We start from the raw sequence: 22524 nt of genomic DNA on the forward strand, positions 1-22524 counted from the left end.
CTGGTGCGCATTTCATTTTTTTCATTGAAAAGAGCTGATTATGGCGATAGCCGCAAAAAAGACAAAAATATTTACATCAGCATTCAATTTTAACCAACAAGTACTGAGAGGTGGTTAGTCTTATTGCAAGGCTGCATGTATTTACATCTAGTATAATAGCTGATTTTTTTTGTAGTTAACCAAAAGTTAGTTATTATTGATTTACGTTAAGTTGTAAACGACTAGTTACCTTGTTTTTCTAAATGGGATTGTTTTCTTGTTTGATGGGGATCCCCAACTACGAGCTAACAATACGTTGGTTGCTAACTTACAACATTACCAGCTTTCTGAAAGAAAATCCAACTACTTTTAAGGTAATGGCTGGAATAGAGTCAGGGGTGGTTATTTCTGTATTACTTTTAAGCTAACTACAAGCCAACTAATTAAAGCCGATAAATAAGTTATACCATTTTCACACAGAATCTTAATCGAATCACAATTTTATTTGATGAAATAATTAAGTTTCCCTTTTCATACGGGGCCTTTTGCTTCATTAAGCGTCTGTCAGCAGCCCCAAAAAAATATTTCGTTTTTACAAAAAGTAGGATAATGGAAAGGAGCCGTTTCCTTCTTAACTATGAAAACAATCAAAATAAAATGCATGCGCAACTACCCATAGATGTTGCACATAACCAAATATGTGCCTATTTTCGAAAAAGCCATATTATTTTTTGCAGCAAATGCAGCGAAAATTAAATTAAACATTTTTTTTTGTTCTTTTATTTTTCGTAAATTTATGAAAATAATTTATATTTGATTGTCATTTGCTACATTGACAATGATTTTCGAAGCACCAAGCAAAACCAACTGTAGTTCTTACTGGATTAGGCATTCAATAAAGCAATAATGAGATAATTAAGAATTTGTACTTTGTATGGAAGATTGAGTTCAAATTAGGGCTTTAATGTAGAAAACTTGATTAATTATTTCATTAAGCCTCTGTGTGAAATTGGCATTAGCCTATCTAAAAGACCATATTCGTTTATTTCTTGATTCTTAGAAAAAATGTTTAAATTACTCTCCAAACTCTTGCTGGAATGCCAACCAGAAGGAAACAAATAAAAAAATTTGCATGTTTGACCCATGATTCAATAGCGCAGACCGATAAAGTCAGTTACCACCCTGCAAAAATCGCGAGTACTCCATGCATGCATGTATGGAGTACTCGCTATGGACCAAGAGAGTGCTCCAAAATTAACCACAATTCATACAAAAAATATTGTCCAGTTAACATTGCGATGTCCTAGGACTGGACCATATATTCCAGATACGCATTACATCAGAGTAATCCATGGATTACCCACAGTCCAATAAACATCGTGTAGTTATTATGTAGTTATGTAGTTAATCGTTAAAAACGAGCAATGATCGGCTTACAATATGTTCGTGGAGAAACATGAGTTGGTCCATTGCTGTATTACATCGCAATGTTAATTGGACCATATTTATACCTTTCATGAAAATGAAATGGTATATTAATTTCGTCACGAAACCCAAAATTGTAAGTCCTTAAAGGAAAATAGATAGACCCACCATTAAGTATACCGAAATAATCAGGAAGAAGAGCTGAGTTGTTTTAGCCATGTCCGTCTGTCCGTCTGTTTGTATGCAAACTAGTCCCTCAATTTTTGAGATATCTTGATAAAATTTGGTGATCGGGTGTATTTGGGTGTCCGATTAGACATTTGTCGAAAACGGACGGATCGGACCACTATAGCATATATCCTCCATACAACCGATTTTTCAGAAAAAGAGGATTTTTGTCATATCTTACTCAATTTACCAGATTGAAGCTTCAAACTTCACCATATAATTTCGTATATTGCACATATTGTTGCCTGAAAAAATTGATGAGATCGGTCGTATATATAGTATATATCCCCCACAACCGATTGTTCAGATAAGAAACTTTTCGTAATTACTGCCCTATTTTAAGAGCTAGAGGCTTCAAATTTCACCGAATGCTTACGTATATAGCATATATTGTTGTCTGAAAAAATCATAGAGATCGGGTGTATATATATTATATACTTCATATAAACTGTCATTTTTGCCCCTTTTTTACGGCTAGAAGCTTCAAAATTCATAAAATTTCATCAAATAGTTACGTTTACGTCATATATTGTTGAAATACGTGATTCGTAGTCATAGTTTTTACACACAGACCACAAAAAACCTGAAACTTTGCATCCTCACACAAAGTACCTACCTGTTTTTTACTTTATATTTATCTTAAAAATCATTTAGGTATGTAGATCTGTTCACTATATATTTCTTATATTATACATCCGATTATTCGGAGATTACGAACGGGATAAGATTATTGTTCAGCCCCATTCATGAAAGGTATGAAGTCTTCGGCACAGCCCGTTCTTACTTGTTTTTGTATGAATTGTGGTTAATTTTGGAGCACTCGCTTGGTCCATAGCGAGTACTCTATACATGCATGCATGGAGTACTCGCAATTTTTGCAGGGTTCGTGTAGAAACATGAGTTGGTCCATTGCTGCATTACAGTGGAGTAGAATGGTAAGTACTCCAGTATGACATAGTGTAGACAGTGGACCACATGATCCAACAATTTTTGCAGGGAAATACTCGGCACCACAACTTTAAGTGCTGCTTTTTGATATTTTATAAAATTTTGTCATAAAAAATACTATAGTAATGCCTTTTTATATTTCCTTTTGTCGACGGGTGTTATTAAAGTAAAGTATTTTTTTGCGGTCATTCCGCAGGCATTATTTGACTGAGCCAACATCTGAGAGGAAATTACTTCGTTTTAACCGACTAAGCTGAACGACTGTATCGTCAGAGTACGCCATTTTCCACAACTAGGGAATATAGAAACAAACCGTTTACGTCAATGAGATGACGATTAAGAACAATATCTAGATGCGGATAAGAATCTGGGACACTTGTAAAACGAAAATTTTGGAAAACTTCTCCTTCAGCAGGAAAAATAAATAATATAATAAATAATAATATATAGAGGCAGATAGAGGCAGAGCAACGATTAATCAAAGAATCAGAATAGCTTAAAGATTTACCTGATGACTTACTATACAGAGATTGTACTGGCTAAACATTTAATTACTTTCGAAACTAAAAAGAAAATTCAATATATGTCCACTTAACGCTTCTCTTGTTTTCTCTTTCCTCTTTCAATTTACCTTTATTAATTCAATCAATTTCCTTAGGCGTTTCATTCACCCTTTTCATTTTAGTCTTCCGTATCTTATAGACAAATTTAAATAATAGCAGCGATACTTGTTTATCATAAATTTCTCATGCCCACAGCAAAGAGGATAAATTATAATAAGAGCCACCAGTTTGCTACGAGTGGCGGGTAACTCGCAGGAAATCAAAAGATTGATGCCGAATGTTTTCTATGAGGGACATTTTTGAATTGTTTCTCATTTATCCATGCGGTGTAGGCACCTTATGCAACTGTGATTTTTGGAAACATAATTAAATAATTATTTAAATGCAGTCCGAAAAATAAACACAAGTAGGTATCCAATGAAAATGTATAGAAAACATTTTACTCGTAAGCACATCGCGCCCAAAAAAAAAAAACAGTGACTGCCGCATAGAAAACATCGAGCAAATGGCTACGAGTAGCAGATTGACGTCTCTTATTATAATTTATCCTCTTTAATTGAACATCTTTTCAAAACGCTGCCAAAATGCTAAAAAGAAGCCATGTTGAACATCCTGTCAGTCAGTAGACGGATAAGATATCACACTTGTTTTGTACACAATATATCTGGGTTTCATTTGTATCTTTATTTCCACATAAAATATATAAAATACTAGCAGACCCGGCAGACGTTTTTCTGCCCTAAATTTGGCCAATCTCCATACATTTTAATAAGCTTTTTCCCCCTAACTCTGCCCTCCCCCTCATCACTTTTTCCTAATCCTTTTATTCACCCCTCCCTCCATCTTTTTCGCTTCATATATCTCTATCTTCGTCTCATTCTATTTCTTTCTCAGTCTCCTTTTTTCTTTCTCTTCTCTCAAGTTCTTCGCATTCTTCTTCATCGTTTATTGCCTGCCCCAGAGGGTAGTATGTATTTTGCTCCAGTTCCAGTCCCAGTTCCAGTCCCAGTCCCAGTCCCACTCAGAGTCTCAGTCCCAGTCCCAATCCGAGCCTCGGGCCCGGTCCTAGTCCTAATCCTAGTCCCAGTCCGTCTCTGGTCTACTTCCCGGAAAAAAGGATCGTAAACACTAATATAGGCAAATTTATATACCAAATTTCAGGCAAATCGAATAGGACGTATGTCAATAGGTATGTGGGTATTATTAATTCATGTCTCTGTTTCGACTTCGCATGCATATTTATCAGTATTGCCAGGTTGATGCGGCTAAAACGAATATCACAATGAAAATTACATTAGAGCTCTCCGCAACAGCTTTCATTTGATATCCATATTACCCACACATTCTGGGTGTACCCGGGTCCACGTTTTGGCCTATATCTCGAGACCCTGTGCGTCGATCGCAACCAAATGTAATAACCACCGCGTGAGGTATACGCAACTTATGTGAAAGTTTGAACAAAATCGACCGACGCATCTCTTCAAACACCGGCGACCAACTAACACACATTTTAGCATTTCTTTTAATATATATAGATTTTTATTTTTCACACTTCACTATAATATTAAAACGAAATGCAGATATTCTTTGCTTTTGAAATTCGGCTTAAAAATTGCACATGGAACAACTCAAGACTCTCCTGAATTAAAAAAAATGTTTTAGTACCTCAAATCGCGGGTCCCTCATAAACCCCGGCCCCCTCTCGTCGGGCCTGGTGATGTGCTATACTTGATATCATGCGCTATAATATTTTTTATTGATTCACAGGTTGTTTAATTAAACATCAGCCAAGTACACGGAAGTATATCCGCACCACCTGAAAATATGAGTGCCACTGCGTATACGTAACATTTTATTATTACGTATTGTAACGAATTTACTGCAATTCCCCTTATTTGCAATCTTCTGCTAACGTTCGTATCGCTAAACTGTTGAATAAATAACTCCAATATTGAATAATGAAAAAATGGCCTTTATTAAAGTACTTCACAATAACACTTATACTTTGCAACTAGCTTGCTTAATAATCAAACTGACTGATAGCTTAAATGAAACTGATCTATTGCCCGACAGATAGCGTGCTTAACTGAAACTGCTCTTAGGCCTCTACCGCTGGTGCTTTTATACTCTGTGATTTCCTCGTGGCATATTCTAGGCGCTTCCAGTATTTACTTAGTTACCGCCATATAATTATAACTACAGATGCACGTATATAGCTTCTCATATGCGTGTATTTGTCAGCGACACTTCCACAATTACAATTGCATACTTTTGGGAGCATCTCAGATAAGATATCTGCATGTGTTTGTGCATCTCTTCTCTGCTGCGTGTACGTACATATGTGTAGACATAATGATTTATTCGTTTACGTACATACAAGTGTAGCAGCTTGCTTCATTGTTGTTGTGGCTTTATTTACTTAGTATCAGATTAGTGATGGGAGTATCACTTATAGCGTTTTCTTTTCTGAAATAAATTGTTGCCTAAGTAAATGGTAACGCCTTAATAGTGTTACTCCTACCCCAGAAAATTGTTAACATTTATAGTGCATACAAAGAACATTTCAACTAACCATATTCACTCATATCACAAATCACACAAGAAGATTGCACATTGCGCATGTAAACATTAGATCATCTATTTTTTCTGGGCAATTGTTACGTCATTTAGCTCTTGTTTTTTTCGCTCGTTCTTTCATTCGCTCAAACAGTCAACTACGACGTAGATGCGCAGAACGAAGCAATTTTGGGTAGGTGATTTGTGCACTCATACTAACAGAGTATATGTGGAACTCAAGAGCGAATTGAGAGTTTCACAGAGTTGCACTGCCACACCGCCCTTTTATACAGGGTAAAAGTGTAACGGTTTTGCGTTGCGAGCAGGCAACAATTTTCACAAAAGAACGAAATACCCCGTAAAGGCGTTGCCTGTTTTTTTAGAATAGAACAACAACCCTTGCGCGGCGTACAAAAAGCGTAACACTATAACCAGAAAAGAAAACGCTATTAGTGTCACTAATATTCGTCACAGTATAAACATTTAAAAAAAATTGCAATAAAATAATAATGGAATATAAACTCCTATATTTCAAGTTAGATCAAAGATTGCGAAACAATCAAACGAATGAGTTGAGTGAATTTTGCGAAAATTTTTAGAACAAGTAATCTGAAGTAAAATAAAAACGGTTTCGGGGATTTAAAATACGTCGTGATGAGTTTTGAAAGCAGTTATTCAAGAGTTGAACATTAGATACGTATTAGAAATAGGAGAGACGGGCCATGGAGTTTTTCTCTAGAATTTGCAAAATGGATGGCCCTAATATTTTCTATATACCGCAATAAAAACACATAAACGGCGGGGGATGCGGTTTGCAACCAAAATGTTGATAAATATTTTAAGAAAGATTTTGCGTATATGGCATTGGGCCAAAAAATGCATTTCTTATTAAATTTTAGCCAAAAACTAATAGCATTTATATTTTTATGTTGTTTATTTGAAAATATTCGTAAGCAATTAATTAAGAAAAATTTTCGCGTTTTGTTTACATAAATTTTGCCAGTTTCGTGCATTAAGTCGTATGGCACGCCCACAGAATTTTAAAAATATCTTATAAATGAGCCAGCACATTCCTATTTCGACATTTTGCTCTGGCGCTATTTTTTTATTGCATCACAACACTGTTGCAACGTGTATTGTTGTTGTTGTTAATGTATTTTTATTCTGGCGCCAAGTCGACTCTTACACAAATTCAATGGCACGTGAGGAACGCAGAGAGTGCTTTTTAATTTAGTTTCTTGTAAACAGTGTTATTACCGCAGAATAAGCGGGAGAGGGGGTAAAAAAGGGGCGTGCTGAGAGCGCAATCAGTAGTATGAGATTTGAAGAGTTTTCACTTGATGCTTGCAAGTTTTCTCACTTTTTAGCATCAATATTTATGAGCAAAGTAAAATAGAAATGAATAAACCAAGAAAACATCAACATGAAGGAATTCAGATAAACTAAATAAAATAACAAACTCTTTGAGAAATAAAAGTAGCTTTTATTTTGCATACATATGCAAACATCTCTCTCTCTCTCTCTTTCTCACGAGACTCGCTCATCGACCGTCAGTGATCTTGAACTTGGAAATTCCTCAATCGGAAAACGGTTGATGAGGACACGAGCAAACACCGTTGTGCCCTTCTTATATCATCAATTGAAAACTAAGAAAGTTGATTTATTTCTCTTACAAAAATAAATAAATGCTGTCATCGGAATTTTTTACGTTACTAAAACAATTGGCCTTTAGACTTTGGCCCTTTTTGTTTTTAGCAAAAATTAAATAGTTATGGAAGCCTTTTTCAAGCAGATCAACGATTTGTACTGAGTATTAGGGTTGGCCCTGAAGGTGAGAATTTGGTTTTGGAAACTAATAGGAAACCAAAATACGAACGATATTTTTATTTATTCAGGCCCGGTTTTGCAGTGAGCGTTTAAACTGTTGACTAGAGTTTAACCTTGCTAGTTCTACTGCTCATGTAAGGTTAAAGCGGCTTAAGTGGCAGATTTAAACTGTTGTTCTTCTTGCAGAAGTGCTTCAACCCACCCAAAAAAAAGCGAATCCTAAGAAACTTCGGTTATTGTAGCGATAAGGACACTCCCCGAAGGCCTTAGGGAGTGTTATCGATGTTGATGATCCTTTGTCGGATGCAGATCCGGTACGTTCTGGTAACAAGCACCATTAAGGTACTAGCCCGACCATCTCGGCAACGATTTGGTATGATCACTGATCCTAGGCCATACCGCCTTCCCACCCCGTTGATCCATAAGGAAGTTGGGATCTCTAGAGCCCCGGCTGTTAAAATAACAGGATTCGCCACGGGTAGGTGAGGTTGAGAATTGGGTTGGAGAAGCTATATATTGCGCCGGCAAGCCCTTGAATCAATTTGGTATTTTAGTCGCCTCTTACGACAGGCATACCTACCGCGGGTATGTATATTCTAAGCCCCCTAACACGCTGTTACCGACGTCAGTTTCGGTCGTCGGAGGCGGTTACACGTGGCAATTTAAAAATATGGTTGGTGCCAGAGTGGGGCGCATTTCCCTTGGAAGTCTGTTTCCTCCACTGCGCGTTTCGGTTATTATTCACTGCGTACGAAGTTTGATGAGAGCTTAGCGGCATAAGACTGAGAGCCTGTTTGTGATTCAAACGGCTGAATTCTTGTGTGGCGGATTTTTTCATTGTGCTTGCAAAGATGGCTCCTTATGTCCGTGGGAGGTGGAACCACTTCAATCCAATGTTTGTTAAAATGTCCAGATTTCTGAGTATTTACTTCTCCTTAATAGAAAATATTCCCACTTTATTGTGTAAATGCTACTCGGGCGACGTAAGAAAACGTCCTATGACAGTAGTGAGCGCGGTGTTTTAACAGGTCTGCAGCTTCTTCCAGTGTGTTTCTTTTAAACTCGGCGATCATATCGGAGACGCTAGGCAGACAAGTGGCCAATGTTTTGTAAGTAGCTAAGAGCGTTTCTTTATTTTTTCTCGAAATCCTGTCAGCAAGCAAATTGAGGATTTTGTTACGGCTCTGAACTTTAGGTACAATGACGGCTGCATGCTGGCTAAAATGGATATCCTTATCGAGAGCCACTTGCAGTATTTTTTGGTGTCATAGAGTCTTTTCGTAATGCCATAGACATTCACCCAATATTGCCGACATTTGCTTTGTCGACGTTGCCTAGGATTTGGTCGGTGTTAATGTCAAGTAACACGAGGCAAAACAGCTGGAAAGACTAGTTGTTAATTTTATAGCATGGCTTATCAATGGAAGAGCCAGGCCCTATAGTCATTATCTCGCAGTCATTGGCGTAGGAAACAACGGTAGCTCCTTCGGAGGGGAAAGGGAGCTTGGACATGTAAAAAATAAAGAAAAGTGGGATAGAATACCACCCTGCGTTACCCCTTGTTTTCGTTTTCTGGATTTAGATGTTACGCTCTTGATCTGGGCCGATTGTGTGCTGACCATCCTTCTTGGTTCAATCCGCAATTTATTTGTGTGTTGATGGCGTTAGGCGTGATGAAGGTACTATGTAATTTTCGGAAGCCAAACTGATGGTTGGTAAGTCATAGGGTTGCAGTTAATTAAGGAAGAAGGGCAGCTTCAAGTGTCGTCGATTCTATCGATTGCAGATATGCCGGATGATATGAGTCTCCTACGATGGCTGATTTTCCAGGCTTTAGTGTAGGTAACACCATCGCCATTTTCTATTTTTCAGTGATGACAAAAGTTGACAGAGACAGGTTGAAGATAAGAATCCGGTAACTAAATCCCTCATTGTCAAGGTTTTGAAAAAACGGCGTGGCAATTCTGTCCGTGCCTTTTGTTTTTGATCAACTTTTCAACTTTAACTAAGCTTTAAACTGCCATTAAAAAACTGCACCTTAAATACTTATAAGCGATCATATTGTAACTCTAACTTTTATTTTCATTGAAAAGACTGTCAGTGAAGAGGAAAATTACCCCCGCGCGCATAATCCCATGCTCTATGACCCGCTACAAGATGAAGGTGTTGTTAGGACTTCCAAAAAAATGCAGTATGTTGCAGCAATGGTCGGTTAGTTTAACATATTAAATAATTTTTATTGAAAACTTCATATTTAAATGATACTTAGTAAAATTATGCATATTTTGGCACATTCTGCATAGTTTGCCTTGGAGCTGTATCAGCCGGCACAGCCTTAGCATGGACCTCACCAGTGTTACCACAAATAAGCGCACCTCCTGAGATAGTACCAGACAAAGATGCAAATGCTACCATTTCGAATATTACAACAATTGCACCGCCAGCACTGGATCCATCAAGGCTACAGCTGACGCTTGAGCAACGTAAGTAGAATGTGAATCTATATTTAATTATTGTGAAAACTCATATACATATGAAAGCGTTTTTCTAAGGAATTTGTAATTCTGTCTTTGATTACCACTCCACTATAAATTTAACGTATATAACTCTGTTTCATACACGAATGTTAAAATGTTAAAATAAAATTTTTGTCAATTGTTACGATAGACCTCAGTGAACCGTTATGTAGTCTAATTTTCAGCTTTAATCAAGTTAAGAACCACTTCTATTCGTAAACTGTATATCACTCTTTGAAGTTGATGTATTTGTAGGTGAGCTATGCCGTTTTTAAATAGAATACAAATATCTAATGTTTCGAGACCAATTTTCTGGAATCATTCGCATTCTAGTTACCTCATTGGTATCAAAAGTTTGAATCTACTTTATACAGCAGGATTGCTGTTTTGTCTCCTGCTTCAAGTAAGCGTTGTACCAAAGTTTGGGAAAATAACTCCTAAGGTCACGGATATTTACATTCTTATATCTACAGCCAGGGCTGGATTAAATACATTGGAGTGTTGGGGTAAATGTGTATGGGTTTCTTGTTTTTATACTCAGCTGTGCCCTGTTATGTTAATTTTTTTGTGTTGTAAAAATGTAATTGATGCCAAGAAGGATATAGTCCTAGTAGAAACGTTATTAAACAAAAAAAAAAAGGATTCTGAGGATCGCACATCGCTGAATTCGGTTATTTTCAAAACAAAATTTATAAATTCCAAAATAACTGAAAATCTCAGCCTGTTGAAGATAGCCCGACTAGAAGAAAATTTTGTAGAATCCTTACATAACGCTGTCTTAATATACTCTAAGAGAGAATACTATGCCTAAGGTGGCTGAGACAGCCTCTAGCATATTATATTAAAGAGGCAAGCTATGTTATTTTATTGTTGCCCGAGTTGAAAATGCTGTCTAGGCGCCGTGTGGGACTGTGTAATTCTCCCCAGAGAATTGCAAATTCTGGTTGGATAGAAAATACTATATATAGGCGCTGTAATGGGGCAGTCTAGTTGTAGTTGGATACAAAATTTTATACACTGAGAAGCCTTTCATGGCAGAAATGTACTCGGAGTATTTGCCAAATAACCTCCGTAGGGTGACCTCTCTTACAAAAGCTTTCTTCTATTTCAAAAAACTTGTTTCCGAAATTTTTATGCTGCTTTCCTCGGGACGTGAGTTGCTTTGACGGTGTTCGGTGTGGTAGGCGGAGCACGCTACCACCACATCACGGCGGCCGCCCAAATGCGCCCATCTACTTACTTTTTTATTCGCTGCTCGAATGGAACAGTATATATTGTGACGAATATTAGCAACACTAAGGGATACCGATACTTAGCAGTGCCTTGTGTGTACATAAACAAATCAATCATTATGTCTACACATATGTACATGCCAGCAGCGGAGGGATGCTCACAAAAGTATGCAATCATCAGCAAAGTATTTCTCACACATACACATGCATAAATCTGAGATGCTCACAAAAGTAGGCAATCATTTGTGCAAGTATCACTCACATATACACGCGCATATGAGAAGCTATAAACTTTCACTAAATTCGTTACAATATATTCGTTTTGTATAGGAGCTGAAAGGGGAATGCGTGTGTTTTTCTACGTTGTTTTAGTTGCTGCCTAGATATAAAGAAATTGCTTAATAAGGATACCAAATTTTGTAAAGAAAATGCATAAAAATGCAAGAAGCTATTAACCTTTTTAAGCTATTTGAAATATAGTTATGATATCTAGACTTTGATGCGTACAGAGAAGTTGGTTTCTTTTCTGAAAAGTGGATTCTTATTCAGGGCTGTCATGGAAGTCGGTTTAGCGTTTTGTCGGAATTGCAAACCAATATTGATTTAAATTGGTGTCATAAAACCGTATTGGTTTTGCTGGTTTCGAATGTAAATAAAAGCGATGTCCGAATCAGCTGTTTTGCAGTGTTATCGGTGTACCGGCAATTTTGATGTAAATTATTTTGGCAAAATTTTATAAAATAATTGATTTGTGCATCTAAACAGAAATATACAAATTTGTTGACTTCAAAATGGCATCAGCAGTTGCAGCATTTATGTTATTGGAAGAAGAAAGTTGCGAGAGGGTCAAAAGGAACATTTTGAGAGATCGCAGCAATCCATTTGAGTTGCCAGAGACAGCGTAATTAAAAATATTTCTTAACGTGGGTTTCTAAATATTTATAGTGTGTTTGCAGTTACATTGCATACTATCGCATAAACAAAGAGGCTTTCCGAATGGTATTGGACCCATTAAAGGATGCTTATCGAGCGGTTAAGTAGCTAAGTTACCATTTTTAGTTGAAGGACCCTATCAAAGGTCAGTTAGCAAGGATGCTAGCATGAGTGTAGGTAGCAGCACGGTGTCAATGAGTTTAGATGATGTGCTCCGTGAAGCCCTTGAATACACAACTGCAAGAGAAATACAACTATAAAAAATGAAATACAACAGCATTTAACTGATTGGATTGTTTCCGATAGCAAAATTGATATTATCGGATTCTGTGACACCTAAAACTGACACTAATTCCAATTCGAACATTAAACCGATAACATTGGATTTCATGACACCAAAGCAATTTTTTGTCGTTTTTAAATCGATTTCGACAACAATTGGATTCCATGATAGCCCTAATTATTAAATTTTTTTCAAAAACTATTTTTTGTTGGTCTGTGTTCGCCATTGTCTGCGGTGTTTCATTTTCCTCTTCAATTTTTGTTGTTGTCTCGTCCCCATCAGGATAAAAGACATACTCGTCCACATCAATTCCTTCTGCTTCCATTGCCTCTCGTAGCCGTGCCTGAAGTTCGAGTTTAACGCGCTTGTATTCAATCCACGGCTCTCCAACTCCTTCTTTAGTTGCTGGATCTTCAATTCACTGAACTTTGCCATGTCCTTGTTGTCCTCTGGAATTTATTGGTTACTTCCTTTGCTTTGCACGTATTTAAATGACCAGTTGTAAATTGTTGCCCGCAATTGTAGCAAAAACAGATTTAGCGACCGAAAAAATTTTCCTTCGGAATACTAGTTCTCTCTTGATCAGTATGAGCCCTGCTGGAACCACATGTTCTTTAGTCTCAAATCTTACCGATGAGGAGAGTAAACACCACACCACACAGTAACTTTGAGCTGGTAAATGGCTCTTGGTGAGTGATAGACGAACTTCTGGTGCACCGGAATTGCTAATGGCTACTTTTCGTAAACGCTCGTTATTAAAGATTTTTGATACAAAATCCTCCACCCATTTGTTGAGATTCAAGATAGCATACCTGAAAACTAAACTTATTCATGGCTTGTCGATTTAAAATCTACGTTGGTTCACTTTAAAAATGTAAAAACCTTATTGAAAATAGATTTTATTAAAAAACTAGTTTTTCTTGCCAAAATTATGACTAAGGCCTAACTTAATAGGAGGGGCTATAAATATAGGGCGCTCTTGAGCTATTGCTTATCTGAGCGCTTTGTTTTAAGTCCGACCCAGTTGCATTCATAATCGTAATAAACCGCTTGAAAATAATTGTTCTTGGCGTCTACATAGCGCTGCAGGCGAGGCACGGGTATGCGGCACGTATTTGATAAACGAATTATAAACAACCACAATTAAAATGATACCTGCAATAGTATTTGCGTTTTTTTTACGTGTCTATTTATTGATCGGTTGCGCATAATGCAAATACACGGTTGGTGGGCTTTTGAGTTCAACGCGCCACATGCCACCCCGCTGTTACCCCAAATAGATACGCGCGCTTTTGATTCCAATTGATTTATGATAAAAGTGTATTTTACTATTAATCAAACAAACGCAAATACAACCCAGCCAGCATTTTTTGAAAATTTTGATCAAAAAATATTCAAATATCATACCCCCCGATGATTAAAAACGTTCAAATTTAAAAGCATTTTCTGTTCGAAAATTAACGTATCGTCGGGAGAAAAATGTACCATAAATGTGATTATTCTTAAATAATCATTTATGATTCATATTTCGAAACGCTTTTTGTTCCTATCTGATATCATTGTAAAATTGGGCCTTAATTGTTTTAGAGTAATATTTGAATGCTTTTCACGATCATTTTCTGATCATATTCGTGAACATATTTCAACCATTTTGGTTGAGATTTTTGAATCATTTTTGAATGCGACTATCATGCATTTATTCTTCATATCTCATACAAAATAAGATACTACATGCTAATCTTATTTCATCAGGGGAAGAAAGCATGCGGAGGTGAGCTATTTGAACCAAAGGTAATTCGCAAACAAACTAGACCAATATACACCTGCGACTACAACATCCAGCATCAGCTATGATTGTCATCATCTTAAAATACGATATGGTACGGGATGTTGAAGCCATATCCAGGTACATATGTCAAGAGAGTTTCACTTACCTGGGGTTCAAATAGTTCACAACTTTTATATTGTCCAACTATTTATGTATTTTCTGGGAAGCCGAAGGTGGAGAAATGGTTGGGGAAATCTTCGGGCAAGAGCAGCATTTGCATTACATTGTCTTGAAGAATGTCTTAAAAATAAAAATTGTATATACATATTTTTTCTGAACTTCATGAATCATGATTGAAAAAATGTGTGTATGTGAAAAAAAAAGATTTTCAATGAAAAGTAAAATTTTAACAAGTATAAAATTAATTATTCAGTCAACAAAGATTGTCAGAAAAGATTCAGAAAGCTGAATGAAAAATGATTAAAATTTTTGATCACCTAAAGTAAACACATTTGATTCAAATATGATTCCAAAAAGTGATTGAAAAACTATATTCAGTTTTTGATCATCAAAAGTATTCATATTTGATTAATTCTTTTGTTCAGTTGTATGATAACTCATTATTTAGCCATAAAGAGTAATCAAATTGTATTGAAATGTAGGGAAATTCAAAATTTAATCACCTAAATGCTGAGTGGGAAGTATGAACTCTATGAATAGTTTACATTAAGTAAATTGATATTCCCCTTTAACCGCTTATGTAGGTAAAATATTCACGAGCAAAAAGGAATGCAGTGGGTGGTTAAAATAGACTTTATGGTTTTGTGCTTATATTTTTAAATACTGGCTCACTTTGTAAATAATTTAAGCGTACATAGACCTAAAAAAAAATGTAGGGCCCGATAATCTCTAAAGAGATTTAAGGCCGAGCTTCTCTCGCAATAAGCGTCGTCGGGGAAAATTAAAATCCCGACAAATTTGTGGGACGGGACCTACAATCGTTATGGATAAGACAAGTGTGATAACATCTGCATAGACGTCAAAATTACACATAGAATGGATTGATTTTTAATTGACTATCCCTGTCTCATTCTGTATCTCTTTCTATCACCCGCTGAAGATGGCCGGCCCTATGCGCCGCCATATCGAACACCCTGTCAAAACGCTGCCAAAATGCGAAAAAGTAGCCATATTGAACATCCTGTCAGGCAGTTGACGGATAAGATATCACACTTGTTTTATCCACAATGAAGCTAATATCCATTTTGTTATTAATAAAAAATCATTTTTGCAAACGCTTAAGTTTCCGCCACAAATTGATCAGCTGTTCATTTATCTGTCAAATCATAACTTTCTTAGGTTGGCAACATGAATTCAACTTCAAATGAAGTAAGTTGTAATTCGCAATATCAAACAGGTGTAGAGTTGTTTTAATTACAATTCAACTAAGTTGAGTTGTAAACCGTAAAAGGACCGCTAATAACGCCAGATAGGCTGTATGGATTTGTGAGTGATATTAACTCTTTGGACAACATAAATAGGGTTTAACAATTTTCGTAAAGTTCACCCCCTGCTGCCTGCTCTAAAACAGTATCTTAAAATTGTAACAACCCTGAGTGCGTCTGTCCCGCGAGCAATAATATTTGTTTTATGGGTCATAAAGATAGAGTTCTGAGAAACTTCGAAAAGGTAAGCAGTGGCGCCGTCTCTTGTATATGGGGCATATTAATCGGGTTCCTCCTCACGGCAGCTTTCATTTATTTAGTTTATTGCTTCCTACGTACGTGTGATTAAGTTATGTATTTTTCCTTTAGATATTGATCCTCTAGTTGTTTTGTCCCTCGTCTATTCTTTACTATATTTTCTTAAGCGCATATTATGTATACAGGGCCGGATCAAGAAAATTTGGGGCCCTAGGCGAGTTATTATTTGCGGCCCCTTTCTCCCGTCTTTATAGAAAGAAATTGGAGATCAGTGCATATTAAATATATTTTTTTTCAACAAAAGAACGAAAATATAACACACAAAAGTATTTTTAATTATCTTAGAGTTTACTAAAACTTCATTTTCCGCGCCTTCAACTCAGAGAAAGTTGATAAAATTTTTTTTTTTTTTCAAAAAGGATTTTTAGTACAAAAGTGTTTATCGAATTTGGTGCCCTCTAGAACTTGGTGTCCTAGGCGGTAGCGTAGTTCGCGTATATGGTAGAGCCGGCCCTGTATGTATAAGGCAGCAACGAGTCGTATTTTCTCATATGAACCAGAATTCGTATGATATAAGAGAATTCATTCACATCAGTGAGTGAAAGTGAACTCGTTTGCCTTTATGGAATTGTTAGTGGTGAATGTGAATACCACTGACTGCGACCAAAGAGTATAAATTATGATAAAAAACGTCACTCGTTACTCCTGCCATTTGCTCGATGTTTTCTAAGAGGTAGTTGCTGTTTTTTTTTGGGCGAGATGTGCATAAAATATCTTCTATAAATTTTCGTGAGGTATTTGTTTTACTTTTCCGACTGTATTTTATTAATTAATTAAAAGACAATTAAAAAATGTCCCTCTTAGAAAACATTCGGAATACATTTTTTGATTTCCAGCGAGTTACTCGCGACTCGTAGCATACTGGTGGATCGTATTATATTTATCCTCTTTGCTGCGACGCAAAGTGTCACGGTGTCATATTTTACTAATTGGTGTCAAAGCAAAGATGATAAATATAATAAGAGACGTCACTCGTTATTTTGTAGCCATTTGCATAATGTTTTTGGTTAGGGTAATCGCAGTTTTTTGTGCGAGGTGTGCATAAATGTCTTTATACATTTTCGTGGGGTATTTGTGTTTATTTTTCCGACTGTATTTAATTAATTAATAAATTCTCTTTCCAAAAATCACATTTGCATAAGGTGCATACTCGGCATGAATAAATGGGAGACAAATAAAAATGCCCCTTCTAGAAAACATTAGGCATCAATTTTTTTAATTTCCAGCGAGTTACTCGCCACTCGTAGCAGACTGGTGGCTCCTTTTATATTTATCCTCTTTGTTGGTGTTAAGTTCTTTCATAATTATTTAGGTCTGAGTGTCTTTGGTTTTTCAGTTCCTTAGTTTTTTTAGTGCTTTTTTTTGCTCAGTTCTTCGGGTCTGTGGGTTTTAATTTCAGCTTTAGAGTTTTTGGATATACTTACATATACTATCTTAGTCCCATAGATTTTAAAGTTCTATTATAGTAATTTCGTTTTCTCCAGAAACATGGGTCAGTTCGCTGGTTGCTATTGGAGCTTTCTTCGGCGCTTTACCTACTGGCTATATAGCTGATGCCATCGGTCGACGTTACACGGCACTTATTATGGATGTACCATTTATTGTGGCATGGCTAGCTATCATATTTGCAAAATCGGCTGAAATGCTTTATTTTGGGCGTTTTGTAATAGGTAAGTAAGATGAGATTAGGATCTTTTTAAGATAAAACATAAAAGCTATGATTACAAAATTTTTCTATAATAACTTTTTTTCTCCTCCTAGGTGTTTCCACTGGCAGCTTTTGTGTTGTTGCCCCGATGTATATTTCCGAAATTGCTGAGACGAGCATACGCGGCACGCTGGGCACACTCTTTCAATTGCTATTAACCTCTGGAATTTTATTGGTTTACTTTATTGGTGCTGTGGTTTCATGGACTACGCTTAGTGTTCTTTGTTTAATGGTGCCCGTTGCGCTATTCTTTGGTATGCTGATACTCCCTGAAACGCCCACATATTTGCTAAAGAACGTGAGATTTATTTTCGGCAACCGCTTGTTTCGTTAAAAATTTAATCCCTTCTATATTTCTTTAGGGTCGTCGCGGTGATGCTGCTCTATCACTAAAATGGTTATGGGGACGTTACTGCGACTCACGTTCAGCCATACAAATGATACAGGCTGATCTGGATCAAGCTGGTTCGGATGCCTCATTTATGGATCTCTTTCGTAATCGCGCTGCCTTTCAAGGTCTCATCATCTCTATGTTGCTGATGTTCTTTCAGCAATTTTCTGGCATCAATGTTGTTATCTTCTACACGGTGCCTATTTTCCAGTCAGCAGGTAGTACTTTGGATCCATCTATTTGCTCAATTATCGTCGGTTTTGTACAAGTTGTTATGACGCTTGTATCTTCTTTCCTTATAGAACGTTCTGGGCGTAAATTCCTCTTACTGTTTAGTAGCACCATGATGACTATTTGTTTAGCCATTTTGGGTGTTTATTTCCAAATGAAAGATGGTGGTAAAGATGTATCATCTATTGGCTGGGTCCCACTAGTTTGTGTTGTGCTCTTCATGGTCGTATTCTCAGTGGGTTATGGTCCTATACCCTGGTTGATGATGGGTGAACTCTTTTTACCCGATGTTAAAGCGACTGCTGTAGCGTTGACTGTAATGTCTAACTGGTTCTCGGTGTTTGTGGTTACCAAATGTTTCGGTTCCATGATCATGGCTTGGGGTTCCGATATGACATTTTGGTTCTTTGCTTTGTGTATGCTCATAGCGACGTTGTATGTTGCTTTCATGGTTTTAGAGACAAAGGGTCGCAGCTCTGCTCAAATACAAACGTGGCTTGGAGGCAAATAGTAGAGGAGTTAAAAGGTGCTCTCTTTCTCAATAACTCCTTGAGTTTTTGTAAGGTTCTAGATATACGTTCTAGTTTCTAAGTAAACAGCAAAAGAAAGTGTGATCTATCTACTCAGGGTTGCACAAGAAATAGTATACTTGTGAGAATTGGCTGAATTCGCTGGTTACGAAATAAAGGAATAAAACTAACGAGTAACGAAAATCTGTTTGCGGTTTTGAGTGTTTATGTGTTCTCGTTGTTGTTCGTCGCCAATTCGTAATTGAAATTTAATTAAGTAGTTTTAATTATTTTAATTGATAAATCTGTATAGGTACGTACAATTTTGTAAAAGTTTCGAAATTAGATGAAGTAAAGTCAAATCAAAACTTACCTTACGTCCGATTCGGACTATATTGCCACAGTTGTTGAATTTCGGGTACAGAACATACGGTTTCCTTCGAGAGAGAATTGGTACGAGAGTTGTGACAGTAGCAAGGCCATTACCGTTTACACAGAAAGTTTAAGATTAGGAAAGAAAACTGGGACTGGGCTGAATTAAGAATATCTGCTGGTAAATTATTTTTCCTGCCTCTTGCATTGCCTTTCTGGCGGAATTCTATGCTATGGAGAGATTAGCTGGACTCCTTTTTATGACTGGCACTAGAATCGAACTTGACAAAATCAGTAATAATGCGCCTTGCTGGCGTGTGTTTGCCGTTGACTAGGCTAGGAAATATTCCAAAATGGACAAGGATGAGGCGAACAGCTCCGAACAACCACCATAATATTAAATAGGACCCGAGATGTTCGGGCTAGTACCTGAATGGTGCTTTGATACCGGAACGTACTGGATCTATATCCGGCAAAGGAGGACCAACATCGATAACACCCCCCAAAACCTTCGGGGAGTGTCTTTATTGTTAATACAACAACAACACCATAAGATCAAATTCAAGTTCTAAGTCAGGTTGGGTTGAACTATGTAAATGTTGAGGCTGCTAATGTTTATGAAGCTTCTCTTCAGTATTCTATCTCTCTTCAGTATCTATTAAGGCAATAATCTCAAATAGTGCTGCTTAAAGTACCTGGAATGCAAAGGAGCAGACCATGCAACTATAATGGGTTCTCGGTCTTAAAGGTATAGAAAGTATACAAAAAGCATGAGTAGGCAAAGGAGGGTGCAGCTTTTGATGAATCGCTGGTAGAGGTCCCACTCCACTTGGAAGAAATCAAAAGGAGATATGAGTTGCATATGAACTAGCAAACAGAATAGGCGTAGACAGAAGCGCGGGTAAGTAAATTTCTAAGACCATGTACAATTTCTACAACACCTAGAAAGTGACTCATATCTCTGAAGAGAGAAGACTTAAGGTTCACGAATGGGCATACTAACTAAACACTATCCCCTGGCGTTAATTGCTCTATGGGCTGCAGAAAGAAATGATTTAGCACGTTCTCTACTCGTGTACTGCGATCACGAAGAGTAAAGAGAACGGAGCTATATTATAAAACAACTCTTGATATCTAAATGTCTTCAATAAAAGTTTGGCAATACTATGGGCACATGCAGTATATGTATGTGAGGTATTTATTGACCGACCAGTTCAACCTAACCTATTTCTCTTACTTGGATTATGGATACCACTTCCGCTTGTAAATCACTACAGTGAGCTTGGAGTCCATGTAGCGTATACGTATATCGTAAAATCTCTTAAATCTGCACCAATTCACTTACTCTCACTGAGTCCCATCCTAATTGTTAGCGCTATATTTTTGGCCACTGCGGGTAAGATATGAAAAATAGCATTGAATGTTGCTGTGCTGTGGAAATCTGTTTTTAGTGCCTTAATTTCTTTTTTTTAGTTAACAAACATGCTCTTCTTAGAAATGGATAAGCATCGCAATAGCAATAAAAACAACCGAAGTGAACGAGAGAAAAACGCCCAAAACAAGACACTTGATGGAATACAGAGCAGATGAAATATAAAGTCTGTCCGCATTGTCATGCTTTAAAGTTCAAGAAGGAGTCTCCAGGACCGTGTTGTTCAAATGGTAAAATAGTTTTGCCATCGATAATGGAGCCACCTGAACCACTTCTCAGTTACCTTTCTGGCACGACTTCAATTTCAAACCACTTCCTGAGAAACATACGCAAGTACAATTCTTGCTTTCAAATGACTTCGTTTGGAGCAACGGCAATTATATCTGAGGGTGGTTACATGCCAACATTTAAAGTTCAAGGCCAAATATATCACAAAATTGGTTCATTACTGCCTCTGCCACAACAAGATGCAAAATTTCTGCAAATCTATTTCACTGGAAATAATGAACAACAAGTAGAACGGTATTGCGAAATTGCTTCTGGGATTCAACGCCAAGTCATTTCAAGCCTTCAAAAAATGTTCCATGAAAAATGTTCGATGAAATGCCATCAGATGACTATACCATTGTAATTAGAGCAGACAAAACAACTGTTGGTGAACACGAACGGCGCGTTCAATGCTCCAGTAACAGGAGATGTTGCAGTTGTAATAGTTGGTACCGAATTCGATAGACGTGACATAGTCATCCACCGGCGAAATGCTAATGTGCAGAGAATAGCGGAAACGCATCCAATATATGATATACTCCAATATCCAGTGCTGTTTCCACATGGAGAAGATGGGCATCATTTCAACATCAAGCAAGTCAACCCCAACACAAATGAAGAGACGACAGAAAAGTGTCCTGCATGGATTATTATGCTAGCCGCATTATGATTCGTGGAAATGAATCCAATAATATTTTGAAATATCGTGAATTATTTCAACAGTTCATTGTGTACATGTACGCGAAAGTCGAAAGTGAGCGACTTCTTTTCATTCGGCTAAATCAAAAGAAGCTGCGAGTTGAGGAATACGTTCATTTACGTGATGCAGTTGCCAATGATGGAAATGTTGCTAACATTGGACAAGTGGTAATTTTACTAGCAACGTAAACAGGTAGTCCCCGACACATGCACAAATACACCCAGGATGCTATGACCTACGTTTGAAGATACGGGCGACCATACCTATTTATTACCTTCACCTGCAATCCATCATGGAGTGAAATAACAGAGCTGCTGTTTACAGGCCAGAGTCTATCGCACAGACATGACCTTCTCGCTCGTATTTTCAAGCAAAACCTACCAAGTCTTATGAACGTCGTCAAGAAGAATTTTATTTTTGGAGAAACCCAATACTGGATGTACTCAATTGAATGGCAAAAAGAGGTTTACCACATGCTTACATTTTGATTTGGTTAAAGCCAAAAATCATACCTACCCAAGTTGATAGTATTATATCAGCCGAGCTTCCAAATCAAGCTGAAGATCCTATTCTTTTTGAAATTATTAAGAAAAATTGGAAATTATTAAGAAAGGGCCATGCGGAACTATCAATCCCAATTCAACATGTATGCAAAATGGCAAATGCACAAAGCGATATCCGCGCGAATTGATTACAGAAACTTAAACTGGGGGTGATGGATATCCTCTCTACAGGCGGAGAAATCTCACTGATGGTAGATACTCAACTACTATCAAGATGGGAAATGTAGATATCGACATTGACAACCGATCGATAGGAGCAACTGTTCTAGAGAATCCTGGTATATATTCGTCTGAAGCATTGGGGCGAGTGTACACTGTTCATCCAAATAA

General features: G+C 37.1%; 1 protein-coding gene across 3 annotated transcripts in view; it reads left to right on the forward strand.

Moving 5' to 3' along the window:
* LOC137237643 (facilitated trehalose transporter Tret1-2 homolog) overlaps nt 1–19253 on the forward strand; it is a 41300-nt gene extending 22047 nt beyond the window's left edge. For all 3 annotated transcript variants that reach the window (XM_067761517.1, XM_067761519.1, XM_067761518.1), the window contains 5 exons: nt 9620–9737; nt 9830–10009; nt 17506–17691; nt 17783–18027; nt 18092–19253. In XM_067761517.1, coding sequence (XP_067617618.1) covers nt 9620–9737; nt 9830–10009; nt 17506–17691; nt 17783–18027; nt 18092–18862 — 1500 coding nt within the window. In that variant the 3' untranslated portion in view covers nt 18863–19253. The remainder of the gene's footprint in view (nt 1–9619; nt 9738–9829; nt 10010–17505; nt 17692–17782; nt 18028–18091) is intronic.
* Nucleotides 19254–22524: the final 3271 nt, after the last annotated feature.

This window comes from Eurosta solidaginis, chromosome 1, assembly GCF_040869045.1.
Source record: "Eurosta solidaginis isolate ZX-2024a chromosome 1, ASM4086904v1, whole genome shotgun sequence".
Taxonomy (NCBI): Eukaryota; Metazoa; Arthropoda; class Insecta; order Diptera; family Tephritidae; genus Eurosta; species Eurosta solidaginis.